The 18,876-nt window shown below is 71.4% G+C and overlaps 2 protein-coding genes across 5 annotated transcripts; both read left to right on the plus strand.

The window, feature by feature from the left end:
• The first annotated feature begins 1,030 nt into the window (after positions 1-1,030).
• LOC134431297 (protein OS-9-like) lies at positions 1,031-11,494 on the plus strand. Of its 4 annotated transcripts, none has more exons than XM_063179279.1 (14): positions 1,031-1,195; positions 3,154-3,324; positions 4,278-4,341; positions 4,442-4,518; positions 4,613-4,711; positions 5,041-5,242; positions 6,411-6,530; positions 6,659-6,744; positions 6,878-6,914; positions 7,361-7,449; positions 7,527-7,820; positions 9,076-9,460; positions 9,547-9,662; positions 11,139-11,494. In XM_063179279.1, exons 1-14 carry the CDS (start codon positions 1,031-1,033, stop codon positions 11,265-11,267), a joined length of 2,034 nt encoding a protein of 677 aa, XP_063035349.1. In that variant the 3' UTR covers positions 11,268-11,494. The 4 variants fall into 4 exon arrangements, with proteins under 4 accessions (XP_063035349.1, XP_063035350.1, XP_063035351.1 ...); XM_063179280.1 differs by having other exon boundaries at positions 11,145-11,494; XM_063179281.1 differs by lacking the exons at positions 1,031-1,195; positions 3,154-3,324 and adding an exon at positions 3,327-3,377 and having other exon boundaries at positions 6,393-6,530.
• A 399-nt stretch (positions 11,495-11,893) lies between these two features.
• LOC134431250 (glycoprotein-N-acetylgalactosamine 3-beta-galactosyltransferase 1-like) lies at positions 11,894-17,167 on the plus strand. The gene is made up of 6 exons (XM_063179234.1): positions 11,894-12,192; positions 12,571-12,581; positions 12,869-13,081; positions 13,851-14,515; positions 15,413-15,562; positions 17,051-17,167. The coding sequence occupies exons 1-6, from the start codon at positions 11,894-11,896 to the stop codon at positions 17,165-17,167; spliced, it is 1,455 nt and encodes a 484-aa protein (XP_063035304.1).
• Positions 17,168-18,876: the final 1,709 nt, after the last annotated feature.

Raw genomic sequence — 18,876 nt, forward strand, 5'->3', positions numbered from 1 at the left:
CTGGCCGGGATCAGCCCCCCCGGTGCGGCGGCCTCAGGCCGAGCTTTGTGCCCACGCGCGGGGCGCACAACGGCGCCATTGACCGGGGGCGCGGGGGGGCCCGGCCCGGGCTCGGCCGGCACCGGGAGGGGGCGGGACTCGGAGATGGGGGGTGGGGAGACTCGGGGGGCTGCCGGGGGGGGGGAAGGAGCGCGGAGGGGTCTGGGGGGCTCAGGGGTCCTAAAGGGCTCAGGGGTCCTGGGGGGATGAGGCGTCTTGGGAGGCTCAGGGGTCCAGGGGAGTTCAGGGGTCCAGGGGGGTTCAGGGATCCTGAGGGTCTCAGGGGTCCCGGGGGCTCAGGGGTCCCGGGGGTCTCAGGGGTCCTGGGGGACTGAAGGGTCCCGGGGGGCTGAGGATTCCTAAAGGGCTCAGGGGTCCTGGGGGCTCAGGGGTCCTGATGGGGCTGAGGGGTCGTGGGGGGCCTAGGGGTCCTAAAAGCTCAGGGGTCCCGGGGAGCTCAGGGGTCCTGGGGGTCTCAGGGGTCCCGGGGGTCTCAGAGGTCCCGGGGGGCTCGGAGCGGTTTGGGCGCGGTCAGGAGCAGACCGGGCAGCGGAGGGGCTCCAGGGCCGGGAGATGGCGCCGGGGCCGGCCCCGCTCGCTCGGGGTCCCCGCCCGCCCCTCCCGGCTCCGGTAATCACGTGATGCCCCCGGGATGCTCGGTGCTCTCAGCCAATCAGCGCGCGGGGATCGTCTGCATCCCGCTCGGCCAATGGGAATCCGCCAGACCTTACGTCATCGCGGCCGGCCGCGCCCCGCCTCGCCATTGGCCGCCGCCCGCGCGGGCCCCGGCCAATCGCCGCTGGCCGCGGCCTCGCAACCACCTCGCCCCCGCGGCCTCACAACGGGTGGCGTCATCCCCGCGCGTTGACCAATCAGAGCCGCTCTTGCCTTTGACAGGCAGGGACTGGGACCAATCGCGGCCCGGAGCAGCGGGGCCGGGGCGGGCGCGAGGAGGTGCGGGCGGAAGCGGAAGCGGCGGCGGCGGGGGAAGATGGCGGCGCGGCGGGGCCCGGGGCCGGTGGCGGCGCTGGCGCTGCTGGCGCTGCTCGGCCCGGGGTGGCCCCTCCGCGGGGCCCGGGCCGCGCTCAACCTGCAGGAGCTCAGCGAGCTCAAGTACGGCCTCGAGATCCTGGCCGAGCCCGTGCTGGCCGGGCAGGTGCGCCGCGGTACCGGGGCCAACGGCTGGGGGAGGGGGAGGCGGGCGGCGTCCGGGGGGGTTCTACCGGGAGCGGCGGACCGGCCGTGGGGGTGCCGAGGAGCGGGGCACCGGCTGCGGGTCAGGAGGGCCGCCCGCGGGGGGGGACCGGGAGCACCTGTCCGGGGACGGAGCGGGGCGGGTCTCCGGGCTGGGGTGAACCGGGATCGGGACACCGGCCAGGGGGTGAATCGGGGCCGGGGCACCGGTCTGAGGCTGTACCGGGACCGGGGGAACTGCTCAGGGGCTGAGCCGAGCCCGGGATACCGGCTAGGGCTGAACCGGGAGCCCCAGTCCGGGACTGAACCGGGGCCGGGGCACCGGCCAGGGGCTGCACTGGGCCCGTGCCCCCGGCTGAGCTCCTCACCGGGGCTCGTTCCGGGGCCGGCGGCAGCTGCCGGGCAGTGGAACACGGCCGGGGGTCTCTGCAGGGGCGGGAACGGGGCCGGGGGCACCGGGCCGAGGTCGGAGATGTCCCGGGCTGGGCTCGGGGTCCCGGCCAGGGACGGGGCATAGCGGCTCCCGGGGCTCGGGGGGTCCCGGGCAGGGCTCGGCATCCCGGGCTGGGCTCCCGGGCCGGGGCTCAGCGGCTCCGGGCACGGTCGGGGTCCCGGGCAAAGTCTGAGCCCAGCCGGGACAGCGGCTCCGGGAGCTCGGGGAGGTCCCGGGCAGGGCTTGAGGTCCCGGGCCGGGGCTCAGCGGCTCCGGGGACTCGGGAGGGGCTCAGGGGTCCCGAGATGGGCTCGGGAGTCCCGGGCAGGGTTCCTGGGCCGGGGCTCAGCGGCTCCCGGGGTTCAGGGTCCCGGGAAGGGGCTCAGCCCAGCCGGGGCTCATCGATCCCGGTGTCCCGGGGGGGGTTCCCGCTCGGTCCCGGTGTCCCGGGGGGGTTCCCGGTCGGTCCCGGTGTCCCGGGGGGCGTTCCCGGTCTGTCCCGGTGTCCCGGGGGCGTTCCCGGTCTGTCCCGGTGTCCCGGGGGGTGTTCCCGGTCTGTCCCCGGGGGTTCCCGGTCTGTCCCGGTATCCCGGGGGGTGTTCCCGGTCTGTCCCCGGGGGTTCCCGGTCTGTCCCGGTATCCCGGGGGGTGTTCCCGGTCGGTCCCGGGGGTTCCCGCTCGGTCCCGGTGTCCCGGTCTGTCCGTACCTGCTCTGTGCGGGGCCGCTCCGTGCCTGGCGGGGGGGGTTGATTCCGTTTCCCCCCCGGTGCCGCCCGCGCGTGTTCCGGATGTGCGGGGGGAGGGGGGGGGGCAGGGACGGACCGGGGGTTTCACTCTCGGTTCCCCAATGCGGGGGGGTCACACCCGCTGCCCCCGTTTGTCCCGGTTTGTCCCGGTTTGTCCCGGGACGGCCCCGGGGCTCCTCCGGCTGATTTGGGGGGGTCCAGAGCCCCGTCCTGTCCCCCCCAACCCCCCCCGTGTGACCGGGACAGGGCGGGGCCGGGCCGGATGCGGCCGTTTGGGCGGGAACGGGGGGGGCGGGGGGGATTTGGGGTCACCGGGGGGATTTGGGGTCACCGGGGGTGTCTGTGGGGTCATGGGGGGCTTTGGGGTCACTGGGGGGGCTCTGGGGTCACTGGGGGGGCTCTGGGGTCACTGGGGGGGCGTTCCCGGTGTCCGGGGGGGTTCACGTTTAGGGGGGGCTCTTTAGGGGTGCCAAGGGCTCTTTAGGGGTGCCAGAGGGAGCTCAGGGGGGCTCTTTAAGGTGCCAGGGGCTGTTTTGGGGTGCCAGGGGGGTCTCTGGGGTGCCAGGGGCTGTTTAGGGGTGCCAGAGGGAGCTCAGGGGGGCTCTGGGGTGCCATGGGGGGGCTCTTTAAGGTGCCAGGGGCTGTTTTGGGGTGCCGGGGGGGCTCTGTGGAGGCTCTTTAGGGGTGCCAGGGTGTGTTCAAGGGTGCCGTGCCCTGACCCGGTGCCCCCCGTGCCCGCAGCGGCAGGACGTGGTGACGGTGGCATCGCGGTTCAAGCAGCTCTACGAGTGCCACCTGCCCCCCGCGGCCGTGGCACCGCCCCTGGCACCCCCCCGGGACCCCCGCGGGTACAACGGCTCCGGCGTGGCAGAGCTGCTGCGGCCCATGGGCACCGCGCCCTGCCTGCTCAAGGTGGGCATCGGGGGGGCATGGGCACCATGGGCACCGCGCCCTGCCTGCTCAAGGTGGGCATCGGGGGGGGCATGGGCACCATGGGCACCGCGGCCTGCCTGCTCAAGGTGGGCATCAGGGGGGGCATGGAGGGTATGGGGAGCATGGGCACCGCGCTGTGCCTGGTCAAGGTGGGTATCAGGGGGGGCATGGGGGGCACAGGGGGCATGGGGAGTGCTGGGGACCATGGGCACCGTGCCCTGCCTGGTCAAGGTGGGCATCACAGGAGGCATGGGGAGCATGGGCACCGCGCCCTGCCTGCTCAAGGTGGGCATCAATGGGGGGGCATGGGGAGTGATGGGGGGCATGGGCACTGCGCCCTGCCTGGTCAAGGTTGGCATCAATGGGGGCATGGGAAGTGATGGGGCACCATGGGCACCGCCCTGCCTGGTCAAGGTGGGCATCAGGGGGGCATGGGCACCATGGGCACTGTGCTGTGCCTGGTCAAGGTGGGCATCACTGGGGGCATAGGGGAGGGCACCGCGCCCTGCCTGCTCAAGGTGGGCATCACAGGGGGCATGGGGAGTGATGGAGGACCATGGGCACCGCGCTGTGCCTGGTCAAGGTGGGCATCACAGGGGGCATGGGGGAGGGCACAGTGCCCTGCCTGCTCAAGGTGGGCATCAGGGGGGGCATGGGCACCATGGGCACCGTGCCCTGCCTGGTCAAGATGGGCATCAGGGGGGCATGGGCACCATGGGCACTGTGCTGTGCCTGGTCAAGGTGGGCATCACTAGGGGCATGGGGGAGGGCACCGTGCCCTGCCTGCTCAAGGTGGGCATGGGAGGGACACGGGAGGTGCCAGGGGGGCACAGGGAGGGCACAGGGGGCACTGCACCCTGCCTGCTCAAGGTGGGGCACGGGGGGTGCCAGGGGGGCACCCGTGCCCATCCTCACCTGCTGCCCTCCCCCAGACCAAGGACTGGTGGACGTACGAGTTCTGCTACGGGCGCCACATCCAGCAGTACCACCTGGAAGGTGACGCCGGGCACGGGGCGGGCACGGGGCGGGCACGGGGCGGCCCTGAGGACCCCTCCCCCCTCAACGTGTGCCCGCCGTGTGCCCACCCTGTGCCCAGAGTCCGAGATCAAGGGCGACGTGTTGGTGCTGGGCTATTACCAGTCTGCCTTCGACTGGGACGACGAGGATGCCAAGGTGGGTGTGCCCCCCGCCCCGGGCACAGCAGGGCCGCTCCGTGCCCACCCCATGCCCACGCTGTGCCCACGCTGTGCCCACCTGTGCCCTGCAGGCCTCCAAGCAGCACCAGCTGAGGCGCTACCACAGCCAGAGCTACGTCAACGGCTCCCGCTGCGACCTGACCGGGCGTGCCCGCGAGGCCGAGGTCCGGGTAAGGCTGGCATGGCGGGCACGAGGGGCACGGGGGGCACTGAGGAGCGCCCTGGGCGCTGGGGGGGCGCAGCACCCTGCCTGAGCAAGGTGGGCAGCATGGGGGGCACTGAGGGGCACGGGGGGCACGGAGGGGCACAGGGGGCACTGAGGGGGCACAGGGGGGCACCCTGGGCACGGCAGGCCCTCACCGGGGCCGTGCCCGCAGTTCCTGTGCGAGGAGGGCACTGAGAGGGGCACAGGGGGCACTGAGAGGGCCACGGGGGGCACTGAGAGGGGCACAGGGGGTCACCCTGGGCACGGCAGGCCCTCACCCGGCCGTGCCCGCAGTTCCTGTGCGAGGAGGGCACGGGCGATTACATTGCCCGCGTGGACGAGCCGCAGTCGTGCCAGTACGTGCTGACCGTGCACACCACGCGCATCTGCCACCACCCCTTCCTGCGCCCGGCCCCGGGGCTGGCACCGCTGCCCATCCGCTGCCAGCCCGCCCTCTCGCCCGCCCAGTACGTGCAGTACGTGCGTGCCCAAGTCTGTGAGTACCGGGGGGCATGGGGAGTGGGTACGGGGCTGGGGCTGCCCACCCTGAGGCTGGCACTGAGCCCGGCTGCGGGGCTGGCACTGCCCCCCCAGTTTGGGGCTGGCACCTTCATCCTAGAGCTGGCACTGCCCCCCCAGCCTGGGGCTGGCACTGTCACCTCATCCTAGAGCTGGCACTGTCACTCCAGCCTGGAGATGGCACCTTCATCCTAGAGCTGGCACTGCCCCCCCAGCCTGGGGCTGGCACTGTCCCCTCCATGCCAGGGCTGGCACTGCCCTGTTCAGCCTGGACTGGCACTGTCCCCTCCATCCTGGAGCTGTCACTGTCACCTTCCTGTTCCTGTGCCCTCTGTCCTGGACTGGCACCGTTCCCTCTGTGCCAGGGCTGCCCTGGTCCCCTGCAGTGTGGAGCTGTCCCTGTCCCAGTGTCCCCAGTGTCCCCAGCTGTCCCCAGTGTCCCCAGCTGTCCCTGTGTCCCCAGCTGTCCCTGTCCCCAGCTGTGCTGTCCCCAGCTGTCCCAGTGTCCCCAGCTGTCCCCAGTGTCCCCAGCTGTCCCCGTGTCCCCAGCTGTCCCCAGTGTCCCCAGCTGTCCCTGTGTCCCCAGCTGTCCCCGTGTCCCCAGCTGTCCCCGTGTCCCCAGCTGTCCCAGTGTCCCCAGCTGTCCCTGTGTCCCCAGCTGTCCCCGTGTCCCCAGCTGTCCCCGTGTCCCCAGCTGTCCCTGTGTCCCCAGCTGTCCCCGTGTCCCCAGCTGTCCCTGTGTCCCCAGCTGTCCCCGTGTCCCCAGCTGTCCCCAGTGTCCCCAGCTGTCCCAGTGTCCCCAGCTGTCCCAGTGTCCCCAGTGTCCCCAGCTGTCCCAGTGTCCCCAGCTGTCCCAGTGTCCCCAGCTGTCCCCAGTGTCCCCAGCTGTCCCTGTGTCCCCAGCTGTCCCCGTGTCCCCAGCTGTCCCAGTGTCCCCAGCTGTCCCCGTGTCCCCAGCTGTCCCCGTGTCCCCAGCTGTCCCTGTGTCCCCAGCTGTCCCTGTGTCCCAGTGTCCCCAGCTGTCCCTGTGTCCCCAGCTGTCCCCGTGTCCCCAGCTGTCCCCGTGTCCCCAGCTGTCCCTGTGTCCCCAGCTGTCCCCGTGTCCCCAGCTGTCCCCGTGTCCCCAGCTGTCCCTGTGTCCCCAGCTGACACCAAGCGCAGGGTGGAGGAGATCTCGGAGGAGCTGCGCTCGCTGGACTCGCGGCTCTGGAGTGACAGGGACAGCGAGGTGCCACCCCCGGGGGCACCCAGGGACACCCAGGAGGGTACGGCCCTGTCCCCTCCCCGCCGTGACGGCGCTGCCACTGTCCCTTCCGCCCCTGTGCCAGCTGTGCCAGCCCTGTCCCCTCTGTGCCAGGGACCCAGGCAGCCAGCCCTGTCCCCTCTGTGCCAGGGACCCAGGCAGAGCCGGCGCAGGATGTGCCAACCGGGGAGCAGGAGGTGCCAACCACAGCCGGTGCCCAGCGGGACAGCGCCAGGGTGAGTGCCAGTGGCCTTGGGGACATCCTGGTGTCACTTTGGGGGTTTGAGCCCTGCTCCAGTGGCCCTGGGGACATCCTGGTGTCACTTTGGGGGTTTGTGCCCTGCTCCATGCCCGGTGTCCTCCCTGCAGGAGCCGTCCCCGAGGGCAGCTGGTGGTCGGGCAGCTGGTGAGTCCTGGGAGCTCCTCCCTGTGCCACCTCCGTGCCACCCCTGTGTCCCCCCTGCCCCCATGCCCACCCTGTGTCCCCCACATCACCTCCATGCCTACCCCATGTCCCCACATCGCCTCCATGCCCCATTGTGTCCCCTGTGTCACCCCCGTGCCCACCACATGCCCCCATGTCACCTCCATGCCCCCCTGTGTCCCCGATGCCCACCCCATGCCCCCCGTGTCCCCTGTGTCACCCCCATGCCCTCATGCCACCCCCATGCCCACCTTGTGTCCCCCATGTCACCCCCATGCCCATCCTGTGTCCTCCTTGTCCCCTCTATGCCCACCCCGTGTCCCCTGTGTCCCCCATGCCCCCAGTGCCCCCTGGCACTGCCATCCCCGTTGCCCACCCCATGCCCGCGGTGCCCGCCTGGCACTGCCACCCCCGTTGCCCCCTCACAGACCCCCGCAGGAGGATCCACTTCAAGGTGATCCGCAGCCCCGGGGACCTGCTGCAGTTCCTCGAGGAGCTCAAGGAGAGCACCAGGAAGGTGGGCACCGCCCCGTGCCCTCCCTCGGGCCCCCCCCGTGCCTCAGTTTCCCCCTGAGCCCCCTCCCGCTGCCCCAGGCCAGGGAGAAGGCGAGCGAGGAGGAGGAGGAGGAGGAGGAGGAGGAAGCAGCCAAGGCTGCCCCAGCCCCGCCGGGCCCTGCAGAGCCCCCCAGCCCCGAGGCCCTGCCCGGCGCCGAGGCCGCCCCCGCGGGGCAGGAGGAGGAGGAGGAGGAGGAGGATGAAGATGAGGAGGAGGAGGAGGCGGGGCCGCTGCTGGCGGGGCTGGAGCTGCTGCCGCGGGAGCAGGTGGCGAGGCTGAAGGAGGAGGTGAAGAACCAGATGGAGCAGGAGTTCGACAGCATCATCAGCGAGGTGGGGACCCCGACGGGCCGGGACCCCCATTGGGGACCCCCTGAGGGGCCGGGACCCCCATTGGGGACCCCCTGAGGGGCTGCGACCCCCTGAGGGGCTGGGAACCCCATTGGGGCTGGGACCCCCTGAGAGGCACTGGGACCCCCATTGGGGACCCCCCTGAGGGGCTGGGACTCCCTGGCTGGGCTGAGACCCCCCTGAGGGGCTGGGAACCCCCCTGAGGGGCTGGGACCCCCATTGGGGCTGGGACCCCCTGAGAGGCACTGGGACCCCCATTGGGGACCCTCTGCGGGGCACTGGGATCCCCCTGATGGGGCTGGGAACCCCATTGGGGACCCCCTGAGGGGCACTGGGACCCCCATTGGGGACCCCTTGAGGGGCTGGGACCCCCTGAGGGGCTGGGAACCCCATTGGGGACCCCCTGAGGGGCTGGAACCCCCTGAGGGGCACTGGGACCACCATTGGCGACCCCCTGAGGGGCTGGGACCCCCATTGGGGACCCCGTGAGGGGCACTGGGACCCCCATTGGGGACCCCCCTGAGGGGCTGGGACTCCCTGGCTGGGCTGAGACCCCCCTGAGGGGCTGGGAACCCCCCTGAGGGGCTGGGACCCCCATTGGGGACCCCCTGAGAGGCACTGGGACCCCCATTGGGGACCCTCTGCGGGGCACTGGGATCCCCCTGATGGGGCTGGGACCCCCGTTGGGGACCCCTGGAGGGGCTGGGACCCCCCTGATGGGGCTGGGACCCCTACAGGGTACTGGGACCCCCACAGGGGCACTGGGACCCCCACTGGGGACCTCTTGATGGGGCTGGGCCCCCCCTGAGGGGCTGGGACCCCCACAGGGGCACTGGGACCCCCTGACTGGGTTGGGATCCCCACAGTGGCCCTGGGACCCCTCTCACCATGCTGGGACCCCACAGGGGCACTGGGACCCCACCCCCCAAAATGGGGATCCCCTCATTGCTGTGGGGCCACCCTGTCCACACCAGGGACCCCTGGTTGGGCTGGGGAGCCCCTGGGAGGTTTGGGGACCCCCTGACTGCACTGAGACTCCCCTGGTTGGGCTGGGGACCCTGTTGGGAGGGTTGGGACCCCCTGGCTGGGCTGGGGACCCCATGACTGCACGGGGAGGCCCTGGGATGTGTGGGATGGCCAGGGGTGCCCAGCAGAGCTGGGGACAGCCTGTGTGGCCCCGCTGCTCCGGTCCGTGCTGGCCCGGCCGCCGAACGGGCCCCGAACCGTCCCGGTGCAGGTGGAGGAGGAGCTGGAGACCGAGGGGCTCAAGGGCGAGTTCGACCGGAGGCGCGCCACGCGGACCCTGGCGAGCACCCTGAGCCGCCTGATGGAGCGGCTGGAGCGGCCCGAGCCCCGCCGCGACCCCCCCGGGACCCGCAGGGAGGAAGAGGAGGAGCAGGAGGAAGAGGAGGAAGGAGCCGCGAGGAAGGGCAGCAGCCCCCGGCCGGCCAAGGACGGGCGGGTGCGGGCGCGGACGGGCAGGGCCGGGGGGAGCCGGGACACCCCCAAAGATCCGGAACCCCCCCGGGACAAGCAGGAGCCCCCCCGGGACAAGCAGAGCCCCCCGGCGGTGGAGAACGAGGTGCGGGAGCTGCTGGCCAAGGAGGGGCTGCGCGCTGAAGGTACGGGGGGGGGTCCGGCCGGGGGTGGGGGGGCGGCACGGGGAGAGCCCCCCCAGACCCAAATGAACCCCCCCGGTGCCCGGCAGGGAAAATCGAGATCAAGATCGTGACGGCGGCGGCGGGGGGCGAGGAGGAGGAGGGGGCGCAGTGGCTGTCGGAGGAGGATTCGCGGAGCCTCAAGGAGATTTTCCTCAGCATCCTGGTGCGGGGGGACGGGGAAGGGGTTCTGAGGGGCGGGGAAGGGTTCTGAGGGGCGGGAAGGGTTCCGAGGGAGGGGAAGGGTTCTGAGGGGCGGGAAGGGTTCTGAGGGGCGGGAAGGGTTCCGAGGGAGGGGAAGGGTTCTGAGGGAGGGGAAGGGTTCTGAGGGGCGGGGAAGGGTTCTGAGGGGCGGGAAGGGTTCTGAGGGAGGGGAAGGGTTCTGAGGGGCGGGGAAGGGTTCTGAGGGGCGGGAAGGGTTCTGAGGGGCGGGAAGGGTTCTGAGGGAGGGGAAGGGTTCTGAGGGGCGGGGAAGGGTTCTGAGGGGCGGGGAAGGGTTCTGAGGGGCGGGAAGGGTTCTGAGGGGCGGGAAGGGTTCTAAGGGGCGGGAAGGGTTCCGAGGGAGGGGAAGGGTTCTGAGGGGCGGGGAAGGGTTCTGAGGGGCGGGAAGGGTTCCGAGGGAGGGGAAGGGTTCCGAGGGCGGGGAAGGGTTCTGAGGGGCGGGAAGGGTTCTGAGGGGCGGGAAAGAGTTCTGAGGGGCGGGAAGGGTTCTGAGGGGCGGGAAGGGTTCCGAGGGAGGGGAAGGGTTCCGAGGGAGGGGAAGGGTTCCGAGGGGCGGGGGGAAGGGTTCTGAGGGAGGGGGCGCAGCTGAGGGTGGGCAGGAGGGGAATTTGTGGTGTTGGGGGAAAGCAGGGACACGGCTGAGGTGGGGGAAACTGAGGCACGGCAGGGTTGGGGAATGGCGGGGGGGGCGTTGCTGAGGAACAGGGGGAAACTGAGGCACGCGGGGACACATTGAGGTGGAGAGGGTGGGGGCAGGACACAGGTGGGGGGGCTGAGGAGGGAAAAGTGGGGTACGGGGTGGCAGTGAGGTGAGAGGGGTACTGAGGGGATGGGGGGCATGAGGTGAAGGGGGGCACAGGTGAGAGGGAGGCACAAATGTCAGGTGGGCACTGATTGAAGGGGGGCACTGAGATCAGGTGGGCACAGAGGTGAGGTGGGCACTGATTTCCTCCCTCAGGTGCAGGGCATGGAGGTCAGGGTGGGCACTGAGGGAATGGGGATGGGCACTGAGGTCAGGTGGGCACTGATTTCCCCCCCTCCCCAGGTGCAGGGCACAGAGATGAAGGGGGACACTGAGATCAGGGTGGGCACAGATGTCAGGTGGGCACTGATGCCAGGTGGGCACTGATTCCCCCTCTCCCCAGGTGCAGGGCACGGAGGTGAGGTGGGCACTGGGGTGACAGGGGGCACAGCTGTCGGTGGGCACAGGTGGGCACTGATTGCCCCTTTGGCCCAGGTGCAGGGCACAGAGGTGAGGTGGGCACTGGGGTGACAGGGGACACAGATGTCAGTGGGCACAGCTGGGCACTGATTGCCTCTTTGGCCCAGGTGCAGGGCACGTAGGTGAGGTGGGCACTGGGGTGACAGGGGGCACAGCTGTCGATGGGCACAGGTGGGCACTGATTGCCCCTCTGCCCAGGTGCAGGGCACGGAGGAGGCGCAGAAGGAGCGGCGCCGCCTGCAGGCCCTGCAGGACAATTACCGCTTCGTCTGGGGGGGCCGCCAGGAGCCCCCCCCGCCCGCCGACTCCGAGGACCAAGACTTCTGACCCCCCCAAAGCTGAGCCCTTAAATCCTGAATGGCCCCCCCGGAATTGTGGCTGTGCCCCTGCCCTGCCCTGGCACCGGGCACAGGGGGCACCCCAAGGACGCCCCGGGGGACCCTGCCCTGTTTGGGGGGACATCGCCGTGCCCCCCCAGGGGACCCTGCGCTGTCACCGCGGGCATTTGTGACACGGATGAACTGGGGGGGGCAGGGGGGAGGAGTGCCCGTGATTTTGGGGGGGGGGGTGGGATTGTGTGTAATTAATTGGGGTAATTGGGGGGGGTCCTGTTGCCGCTGGAGCCGCCGGTGCCGCCCCCGGCCCGGGGGGGTCTCTCTCTCATAATGAGATGTCGCGTTCGCGCCCCCCCCCCCCCTTTTATCAATAAACCGAGGTCGCCCCGGGCTGTGTCTGTGTCCCCCCTCCCCGTGTCCCCCCCCGGGCTGTGTCTGTGTCCCCCCTCCCCGTGTCCCCCCCCGGGCTGTGTCTGTGTCCCCCCCGTGTCCCCCCCCCACTGTCCCGGCGGTCTCCGTTCCTCCCCCCCTCGCCCAAAATCGCGGGAGGGGCGGGGCCATGGGCGCGGCAGCCAATCAGAATTAGGGCGGGGCTAGGGGCTCGCCCGGCCTCGGCCAATGGGAGCGCGGGGGGCGGAGACAGCGGTGCCACCGGCACCCGGGAACGGACCGGGACCACCGGGATCCCCGGAGGGTCTGGGCCCGCCCCAGCCCCCGGTGCACCCGGAGGGACCGGGACCACCGGGACCGCCCCAGCCTTGGGCACAGCGGTGCCCCGCGCACCACCGGAGCCCCCGGGCCCCCCGGATCCGCCGGTACCCCCGGGACCCAGCAGGGCCCCCAGACCAGCCAGGACACAGGAATCGACCTTGGGACCCCCGCCGGGCTGGGCCGGGACCCCCGAGCCGCGGCAGCAGGTGAGGCCACAGCCGGCGCTCCCCGTTCCGCAGCTCCCCCTGTTCCCCCTTACCTGAGAGCAGAGGGTCAGCCCTTGTCCCCGTCTGGATTTGGGGTGCCCGGCGCGGGGTGGTGCCGTTACTGCCCCGTGGGTGTCACCCTGTCCGTGGGTGTCACCCTGTCCCCTCCGTGGCTCCTGTGCCCTGTCCCCCTCCTCCCACGGGCTCCACCACGAGGCTGCCCCGCCCGTGGAAGCTGCAGCGCTGGGGGGTGACGGGGGGATCCCCAGAGACCCCCCCCAAGCACAGGGCAGGTGTCCCCACGCTAACGGGGGGGGTTCCCGCTGACCCCCGCAAGGTGTTCCCATGCTGATGGGGGGGTCCCGATAACCCCCCTAGGTGTCCCCATGGTGACAAGAGATCCCCATGATCCCCTCCAGTGTCCCCACGCTGACGGGGGGGGGTTCCCACTGACCCCCCCAGGTGTCCCCATGGTGACAGGGGGTCCCCATGTCCCACTCACAGGTGTCCCCACGCTGACAGATGGTCTCGTGGCTACCCCAGGTGTCCCCATACTGACAGGGGGTCCCCACTGACACCCCCAGGTGTCCCCATGATGACAGGGGGGTTCCCAATGATTCCCCCCCTACAAGCCAGGTGTCCCCACGCTGACGGAGGGTCCCATGTCGCCCCCCAGGTGTCCCCATGCTGCTCCTGGGCCTGCAGAGCCCCCGCCTGTCCTTCCCCGGGGGTCTCCTGGTGGGCTTCATCAGCACCTTCCTCCTCCTCCGCGGCCTCCTGCTGCCCCCGCCGGTGCCCGCCCCCAGCCGGGACCCCCGGGTGCCCCATGGCCCCCCCGGGACCCCCCCGTACCCCGCGCTCTACGGCGCGGCCCCGTCGGACGCTGCAGGTGGGCACTGGGTGGCACCGAGAGGGGACACGGAGGGGGGTGGGACGGGCAGGGGGACTTGTGGGGGGCTTCACCCTCTCTGCTCCGTGGGCTGGGGACAGCGGCAACGCCCTGAGAGTGGCAGCTGAGGGAGCTGAGGGTGTTGGGGGAAAGCAGGGACGCGGTTGAAGTGAGGGAAACTGAGGCACGGCAGGGCTGGGGAGTGGGGGGGGGGGCGTCACTGAGGAACGGGGGAAACTGAGGCACGGGGGGATACATTGAGGTGGAGAGGGTGGGGGCAGGACACAGGCGGGGGGGCTGAGGAGGGAAAAGTGGGGCACGGGGGGCCAGTGAGGTGAGGGGGGCACAGAGGGAAGGGGGCATTGGCGGGGTGAGGGGCGCTGAGGGGCGGGGGAGGGCGTTGCAGGTGGGGACAAGGGGGGAGGACTCTGGTGGGATGGGGCTGGCAGGGGGACCTGGGGGTTCTCACCCCCTCTGCTCCAGGGTTGGGGACGGTGACAATGCCCTGGCAGCGGGGACATCGCCGTCTCTGCTCCGTGGGTTGGGGACGGTGACAATGCCCTGGCAGCGGGGACATCGCGGTCTCTGCTCCGCGGACTGGGGACGGTGACAATGCCCTGGCAGCGGGGACATCGCGGTCTCTGTTCCGCGGGCTGGGGACGGTGACAATGCCCTGGCAGCGGGGACATCGCTGTCTCTGCTCCGCGGGTTGGGGACGGTGACAATGCCCTGGCAGCGGGCACATGGCGGTCTCTGCCCCGGTCCCCAGGCGAGGACGCGGCGGTGGCGCGGGCGCTGTTCCGGCGGGTGCGGGTGCTGTGCTGGGTGCTGACAGCGCCCCAAACCCTGGAGAGCCGGGCCCGCCACGTGCGGGACACCTGGGCGCGACACTGCAACGTGGCGCTGTTCGTCAGCTCCGAGCCCGCCCCGACCTTCCCCGCGCTGGGGCTGGGGGTGCCCGAGGGCCGGGGGCAGCTCTACCGCAAAACCGCCCGGGCGCTGCTCTTCGTGCACCGGCACCTCCGCGCCAGCGCCGAGTGGTTCCTCAAGGCCGACGACGACACCTTCGTGCTGCTGGACAACCTGCGCTGGCTGCTGGCGCCGCTCCCGCCGCAGCGGCCGCTCTACCTCGGCAAACGCTTCCGTCCCTTCGCCCGCCAGGGCTACATGAGCGGCGGGGCCGGTTACGTGCTCAGCCGGGGCGCTCTGAGCCGCCTGGCCCCCGCCCTGGCCCGCGGCTCCTGCGGGCGCGGCGGCCCCGAGGAGGACGTGGCGCTGGGACGGTGCCTGGAGCGGCTCGGCGTGCCCGCGGGGGACTCGCGGGACACGCGGGGACGGGAAACCTTCCACCCCTTCCCGCCCGAGATCCACCTCACGCACCGCTTCGCCCGCGGCTTCTGGTACCCGCGCTACAGCTGGTACCCCGTGGTGGAGGTGGGTCGCAGCCCGGCACAGCCTGGCACAGCCTGGCACAGCCTGGGCAGCTGGGGGTGGGGGGTGATTGTGGCCCCCCACGAGTGGCTGTGCCCCCCCCAAGCACGGTCGGAACCCCCCATGTGCGCCCTCAGTAGCTGCTGTGTCCCTGGGAGTGGCACAGCTCTCCTCGGGTGGCATCTGTGCCCACCGTGCCTGGCAGTCCCACGGCCACAAACGCCTTGTGTGGCTCTGGTGTCCCCACCGTGCGTGGCCACCACCCCCCCTGCGTGTCCCTGGTCACCTCCCATGGCCGTGACACCCTCGAGGTGCAGCCAGAGCCACCTCCGTGCCTGCCTGGCATGTCGTGCCAACGTGGGGGAACCATGGCATCGCCCCCCACATCCCTGTGAGGTCCCCGGCCATGCCAGGATGTCCCTGCACTGTGTAGCTGTGTGTGACCAGCGTGTCCCCAACGTGTGACCGCCGTGTCCCCCACGTGTGGCCACCGTGTCCCCCCTCACACGTGGCCACAGCTCCTCCTCGGTGGCCTTGGTGTCCCTGCCCAGCCATGACCCCCCTGCCATGGCCGTGTCCCCCAGCGTGTCCCCCCCCTTGGGGCCCAAGCTCCACCCGCAGTGATCCCTCTGTCACCAGTGTCCCCTCTGTCACCAATGTCCCCTCTGTCACCAGTGTCCCCTCTGTCACCAGTGTCCGCTCTGTCACCAGTGTCCCCTCTGTCACCCATGTCCCCTCTGTCACCAGTGTCCCCTCTGTGCTCCCGTGCCCTCTGTGCTGGCGCTGCCCCCACCCTGCTCAGTTCTGCTGCCCCCTCCCCACCCTGCCCGTGCCACCCAGGGGTGTGAGGGGCTCTGGGTGCCCGATGCCACCCCCTGTGTCCCCCCCGTGTCCCCGCAGGGCCCGCAGTGCTGCTCGGACCTGGCCGTGTCCTTCCACTACGTGTCCGGGGAGGAGATGTACGAGCTGGAGTACCTGAGCCAGCGGCTGCGGCCCTACGGCTACAGAGCCCGCTACCGCCCCCCGCTGAGCCCTCCCGGGACCCCCAACGCCACCGGGACCCCCGGGACCCCCAACACCCCCGGGACCCCCAACGCCACCGGGACCCCCGGGACCCCCAACGCCACCCGCAGCCAGCCGGGTCCCCAAGCCCCCAAAGCCCCCGAGCCCTACCGGATCCCCCCGCGCTGAAGTGGCTCCAAATTTGGGGGTCCCCCCCCCCCACCATGGTCCCATTGCTGCCCCGGAACCCCAAATGCCCCGAGCCCCCCCCCCCCACCCCCCCCGTGCCCTGCGCCCACCCCAGCGTGGCCCTAATGAGGCCCTAATTAGCGGCTGTTAATGAGCTTTGCTCAGGGGATTGGTGGCCCCGAGCCGGGGGTGCCGCGGGACGGAGCCTGGGGGGGATTTGGGGGCACCGGGGAGGGTCCGGAGGGGTCTGAGGAGGACACGGGGCTGGGGGAGGGGGGAAGGGTCCCATGGGGGGGGGGTCTGGGTGATGGCACCCCGATAGGACCTCAAGGAGGGGACAGTGCCAGGCCCCGATGTGGGCACCGTCACCTCCTGTCCCCTCCTGTCCCTTCCCGTCCCCACCTCCGTGGCTGACGTGGCCGTGCCCCCCCTCAGGATGACCCCCCATGGTGACAGTGACCCCCCCCCCCAAGTCCATGTTGTCCCCGTGGTCCCCCCGTGTTGTCCCCTCGCCCCCCACGGATCCCCCCGAGTCCTGGACCCCCCCAAGTGACCCCCCAGCTCCTGGGGGCGGCCAGAGCGGGAATTTGGGGGGTCGCGAGAGGGGACGGTGCCCCCCCAAGCTGGGGGGTGAAGGAGGCTCCGTGTTTGGGGGAGCCGCCCCTCATTCCTGCTTGAGGACCCCAAATACCCTGAGACTCCCCCCCCACCCCCCCATCTCCCGCGCCCCCCAGGCGGACCCTCGCGGCCCCAATTAGCGGCTGTTAATGAGCTTTGCGGGGATGTGATGGCCTTGATCCGGGGGGGGAAGTGGGGGGGGCAAAGCGGGGCTGAGGGATTGAGGGGGGGGGCCCGGGGGTCTCAGCAGGACACAGAGTGGGGGGGGAGGGTCCCACTGTCAAGCTGGGGGGGGTGTGTGGGACCCCACGGTGGGGGGAGAGCCGGGGACAGACGGACAGGGGGACAGACAGACGGGGGACAAGGACGGACCCTGCAGCTGTGAGGGACAGCGGTGCTGGGGGGTGGCAGGCGACGCCTCGGGGACCGTCCGGGGGTGTCGAGGAGGGGACATTGGGGTGGGGGTTGCTCAAGGCTGGGGGGCGGTACAGGACGGGGTGGCCGATTTTGATGTCCCTGTGTCCCATTTTGGTGCCCCCGTGGCCGATTTTGGTTTCCTCGTGTCCCGTTTTGGTGTCCCCGTGTCCAATTCTGGTGTCCGATTTTGGTGTCCCCGTGTCCCATTTTGGTGTCCCCGTATCCGATTTTGGTGTCCCCGTGTCCCATTTTGGTGTCCCTTTGTCCCCGCACAGCCCCCCAGGCCCCCCCGTGTCCCCTCCCCATCTCCAGCGGCTGCAGCCGGGCGGGGTTGGCCCCACCCAGTCCCACCGGCCACGCCCACACACGACCACGCCCCACGAGGCACCGCCCACCCACCAGGCACCGCCCACGCGCTCGCAATCTTAGCCACGCCCACCTTATTTGCATACCGTCCACGCCTACCTATCAAACCCCGCCCTTTCGGAGCCTAATATGCCGGTTGACCACGCCCCCTTATTTACATACGGGCCGTCGTACAGCAACTCACCGCCCTCGGACCCCGCCCATCTCATTACTATGTAAGCCCCGCCCCAGATCAGATGGCCACGCCCACTTCAGGAGACGCCCCGCCCCCGCCGCTCAGCTCCGGTCAGGGCGGGGGCGCCGGTGACGGGCGGGGCACGGGCCGGGGCAGCGACCCCTCCCCAGTGCCCCCCGGTGTCCCCAGTGCCCCCTCACTGCTTCCAGTGCCCCCCGGTGTCCCCCAGTGCCCTCCAGTACCCCCCAGTGCCCCCCGGTGTCCCCCAGTGCCCTCCAGTGCTCCCAGTTCCCCCTGTGCCCCCCGGTGTCCTCCAGTGCCCTCCAGTACCCCCCAGTGCCCCCAATGCCCCCCGGTGTCCCCCAGTGCCCCCAGTGCCCCCCCACTGCTTCCAGTGCCCCCTGGTGTCACCCCCCCGCCTCCCCCAGTGTCCCCAGTGCCTCCAGTGCCCTCCAGTGTTTCCCAGTGTCCCAAGGACCCCTCAGTGCCCCCCCAGTGCCCCTCAGTGCTTCCAGTGCCCCGGGCATACCCCAGTGCTCTGCTGTGCCCCCAGTGCCCTCCTGTGCCCCCCCAGTGCCCCCTCAGTGCTTCCAGTGCTCCTTGGTGTCCCCCTCGTGTTCCCCATTGCCCCCCCAGTGCTCCCAGTGCCCCCCCAGTGCCCCCAGCGTTCCCAGTGTCCCGGGGACTCCTCAGTGCCACCCCAGTGCCCCCCAGTGCCCTCCAGTGCCCCCACTGTCCCCCCTCGTGTACCCCAATGCCCTCCAGTGCCCCCCAATGCCCTCCAGTGCTCCCAGTGCCCCCCAGTGCCTTCCAGTGCCTCCCCAGCCGCGCACAGCGGCCGGACCCCCCCGCCCTGTGACGCCCCTCACTGTCACCCCCCCCGTCACTGTGTGCCACCGCCCGTGATGCCCCTACCTCGGGTCATTCCTGCCCCCAGGTGCCACCTGTGTCACCCACCCTGTGTGCCCGCCGCTCTGTCACCCATTCCCGGTGCGACCGTGTCACTCACCCGCCGCGCGCAGTGCCCCCCGTGCCCTCCATGTCCTCTGGGGCCCCCCCCGTGTCCCCTGTGCCCACTCCATGTCCCATGCCCCCCGCTGCCCCTCCATGTCCCCTGTGCCCCTCCGTGTCCCCTGTGCCCACTCCATGTCCCATGCCACCCCCCGACCCTCCATGTCCCCTGTGCCCCTCCGTGTCCCCCGTATGCTGCGTCCTCCCCGCGTTCCTGCCACCTCCATGTCCCCTGTGCCCTCCATGTCCCCTGTGTCCCCCCGTGTCCCCTGCACGCTGTGTCCCTGTGTCTCCTCGCGTTCCTGCCACTCCCGTGTCCCCTGTGTCCTCCTCGTGTCCCCTGTGCCCTCCCATGTCCCCTGTGCCCCCCCGTGTCCCCCACCACATTCTGTGCCCGCTGTGCCCCCGCGTTCCTGTCACCCCCGTGTCCCCTGTGCCCCCCCATGTCCCCTGTGCTCCCCGCACGCAGTGTCCCCCGTGCCCTCCATGCCCCCCGTGCCCTCCATGCCCCCCCCGTGCCCTCCGTGCCCCTCCCGTGCCCTCCATGCCCCCCGTGCCCTCCATGCCCCCCGTGCCCTCCATGCCC

The sequence above is a fragment of the Melospiza melodia genome, chromosome 31 (genome assembly GCF_035770615.1).
Source record: "Melospiza melodia melodia isolate bMelMel2 chromosome 31, bMelMel2.pri, whole genome shotgun sequence".
NCBI classification, from domain to species: domain Eukaryota; kingdom Metazoa; phylum Chordata; class Aves; order Passeriformes; family Passerellidae; genus Melospiza; species Melospiza melodia.

Coding starts and splice junctions, on each gene's coding strand:
- LOC134431250 (XM_063179234.1), top strand. CDS start 11,894: ATGGGAGCGCGGGGGGCGGAGACAGCGGTGCCACCGGCACCCGGGAAC. Junction 13,082..13,850: donor GGCCCCGTCGGACGCTGCAG/GTGGGCACTGGG, acceptor CCCGGTCCCCAG/GCGAGGACGCGGCGGTGGCG. Junction 14,516..15,412: donor GCTGGTACCCCGTGGTGGAG/GTGGGTCGCAGC, acceptor GTGTCCCCGCAG/GGCCCGCAGTGCTGCTCGGA.
- LOC134431297 (XM_063179279.1), top strand. CDS start 1,031: ATGGCGGCGCGGCGGGGCCCGGGGCCGGTGGCGGCGCTGGCGCTGCTG. Junction 1,196..3,153: donor AGCCCGTGCTGGCCGGGCAG/GTGCGCCGCGGT, acceptor CCGTGCCCGCAG/CGGCAGGACGTGGTGACGGT. Junction 5,243..6,410: donor GTACGTGCGTGCCCAAGTCT/GTGAGTACCGGG, acceptor CTGTGTCCCCAG/CTGACACCAAGCGCAGGGTG.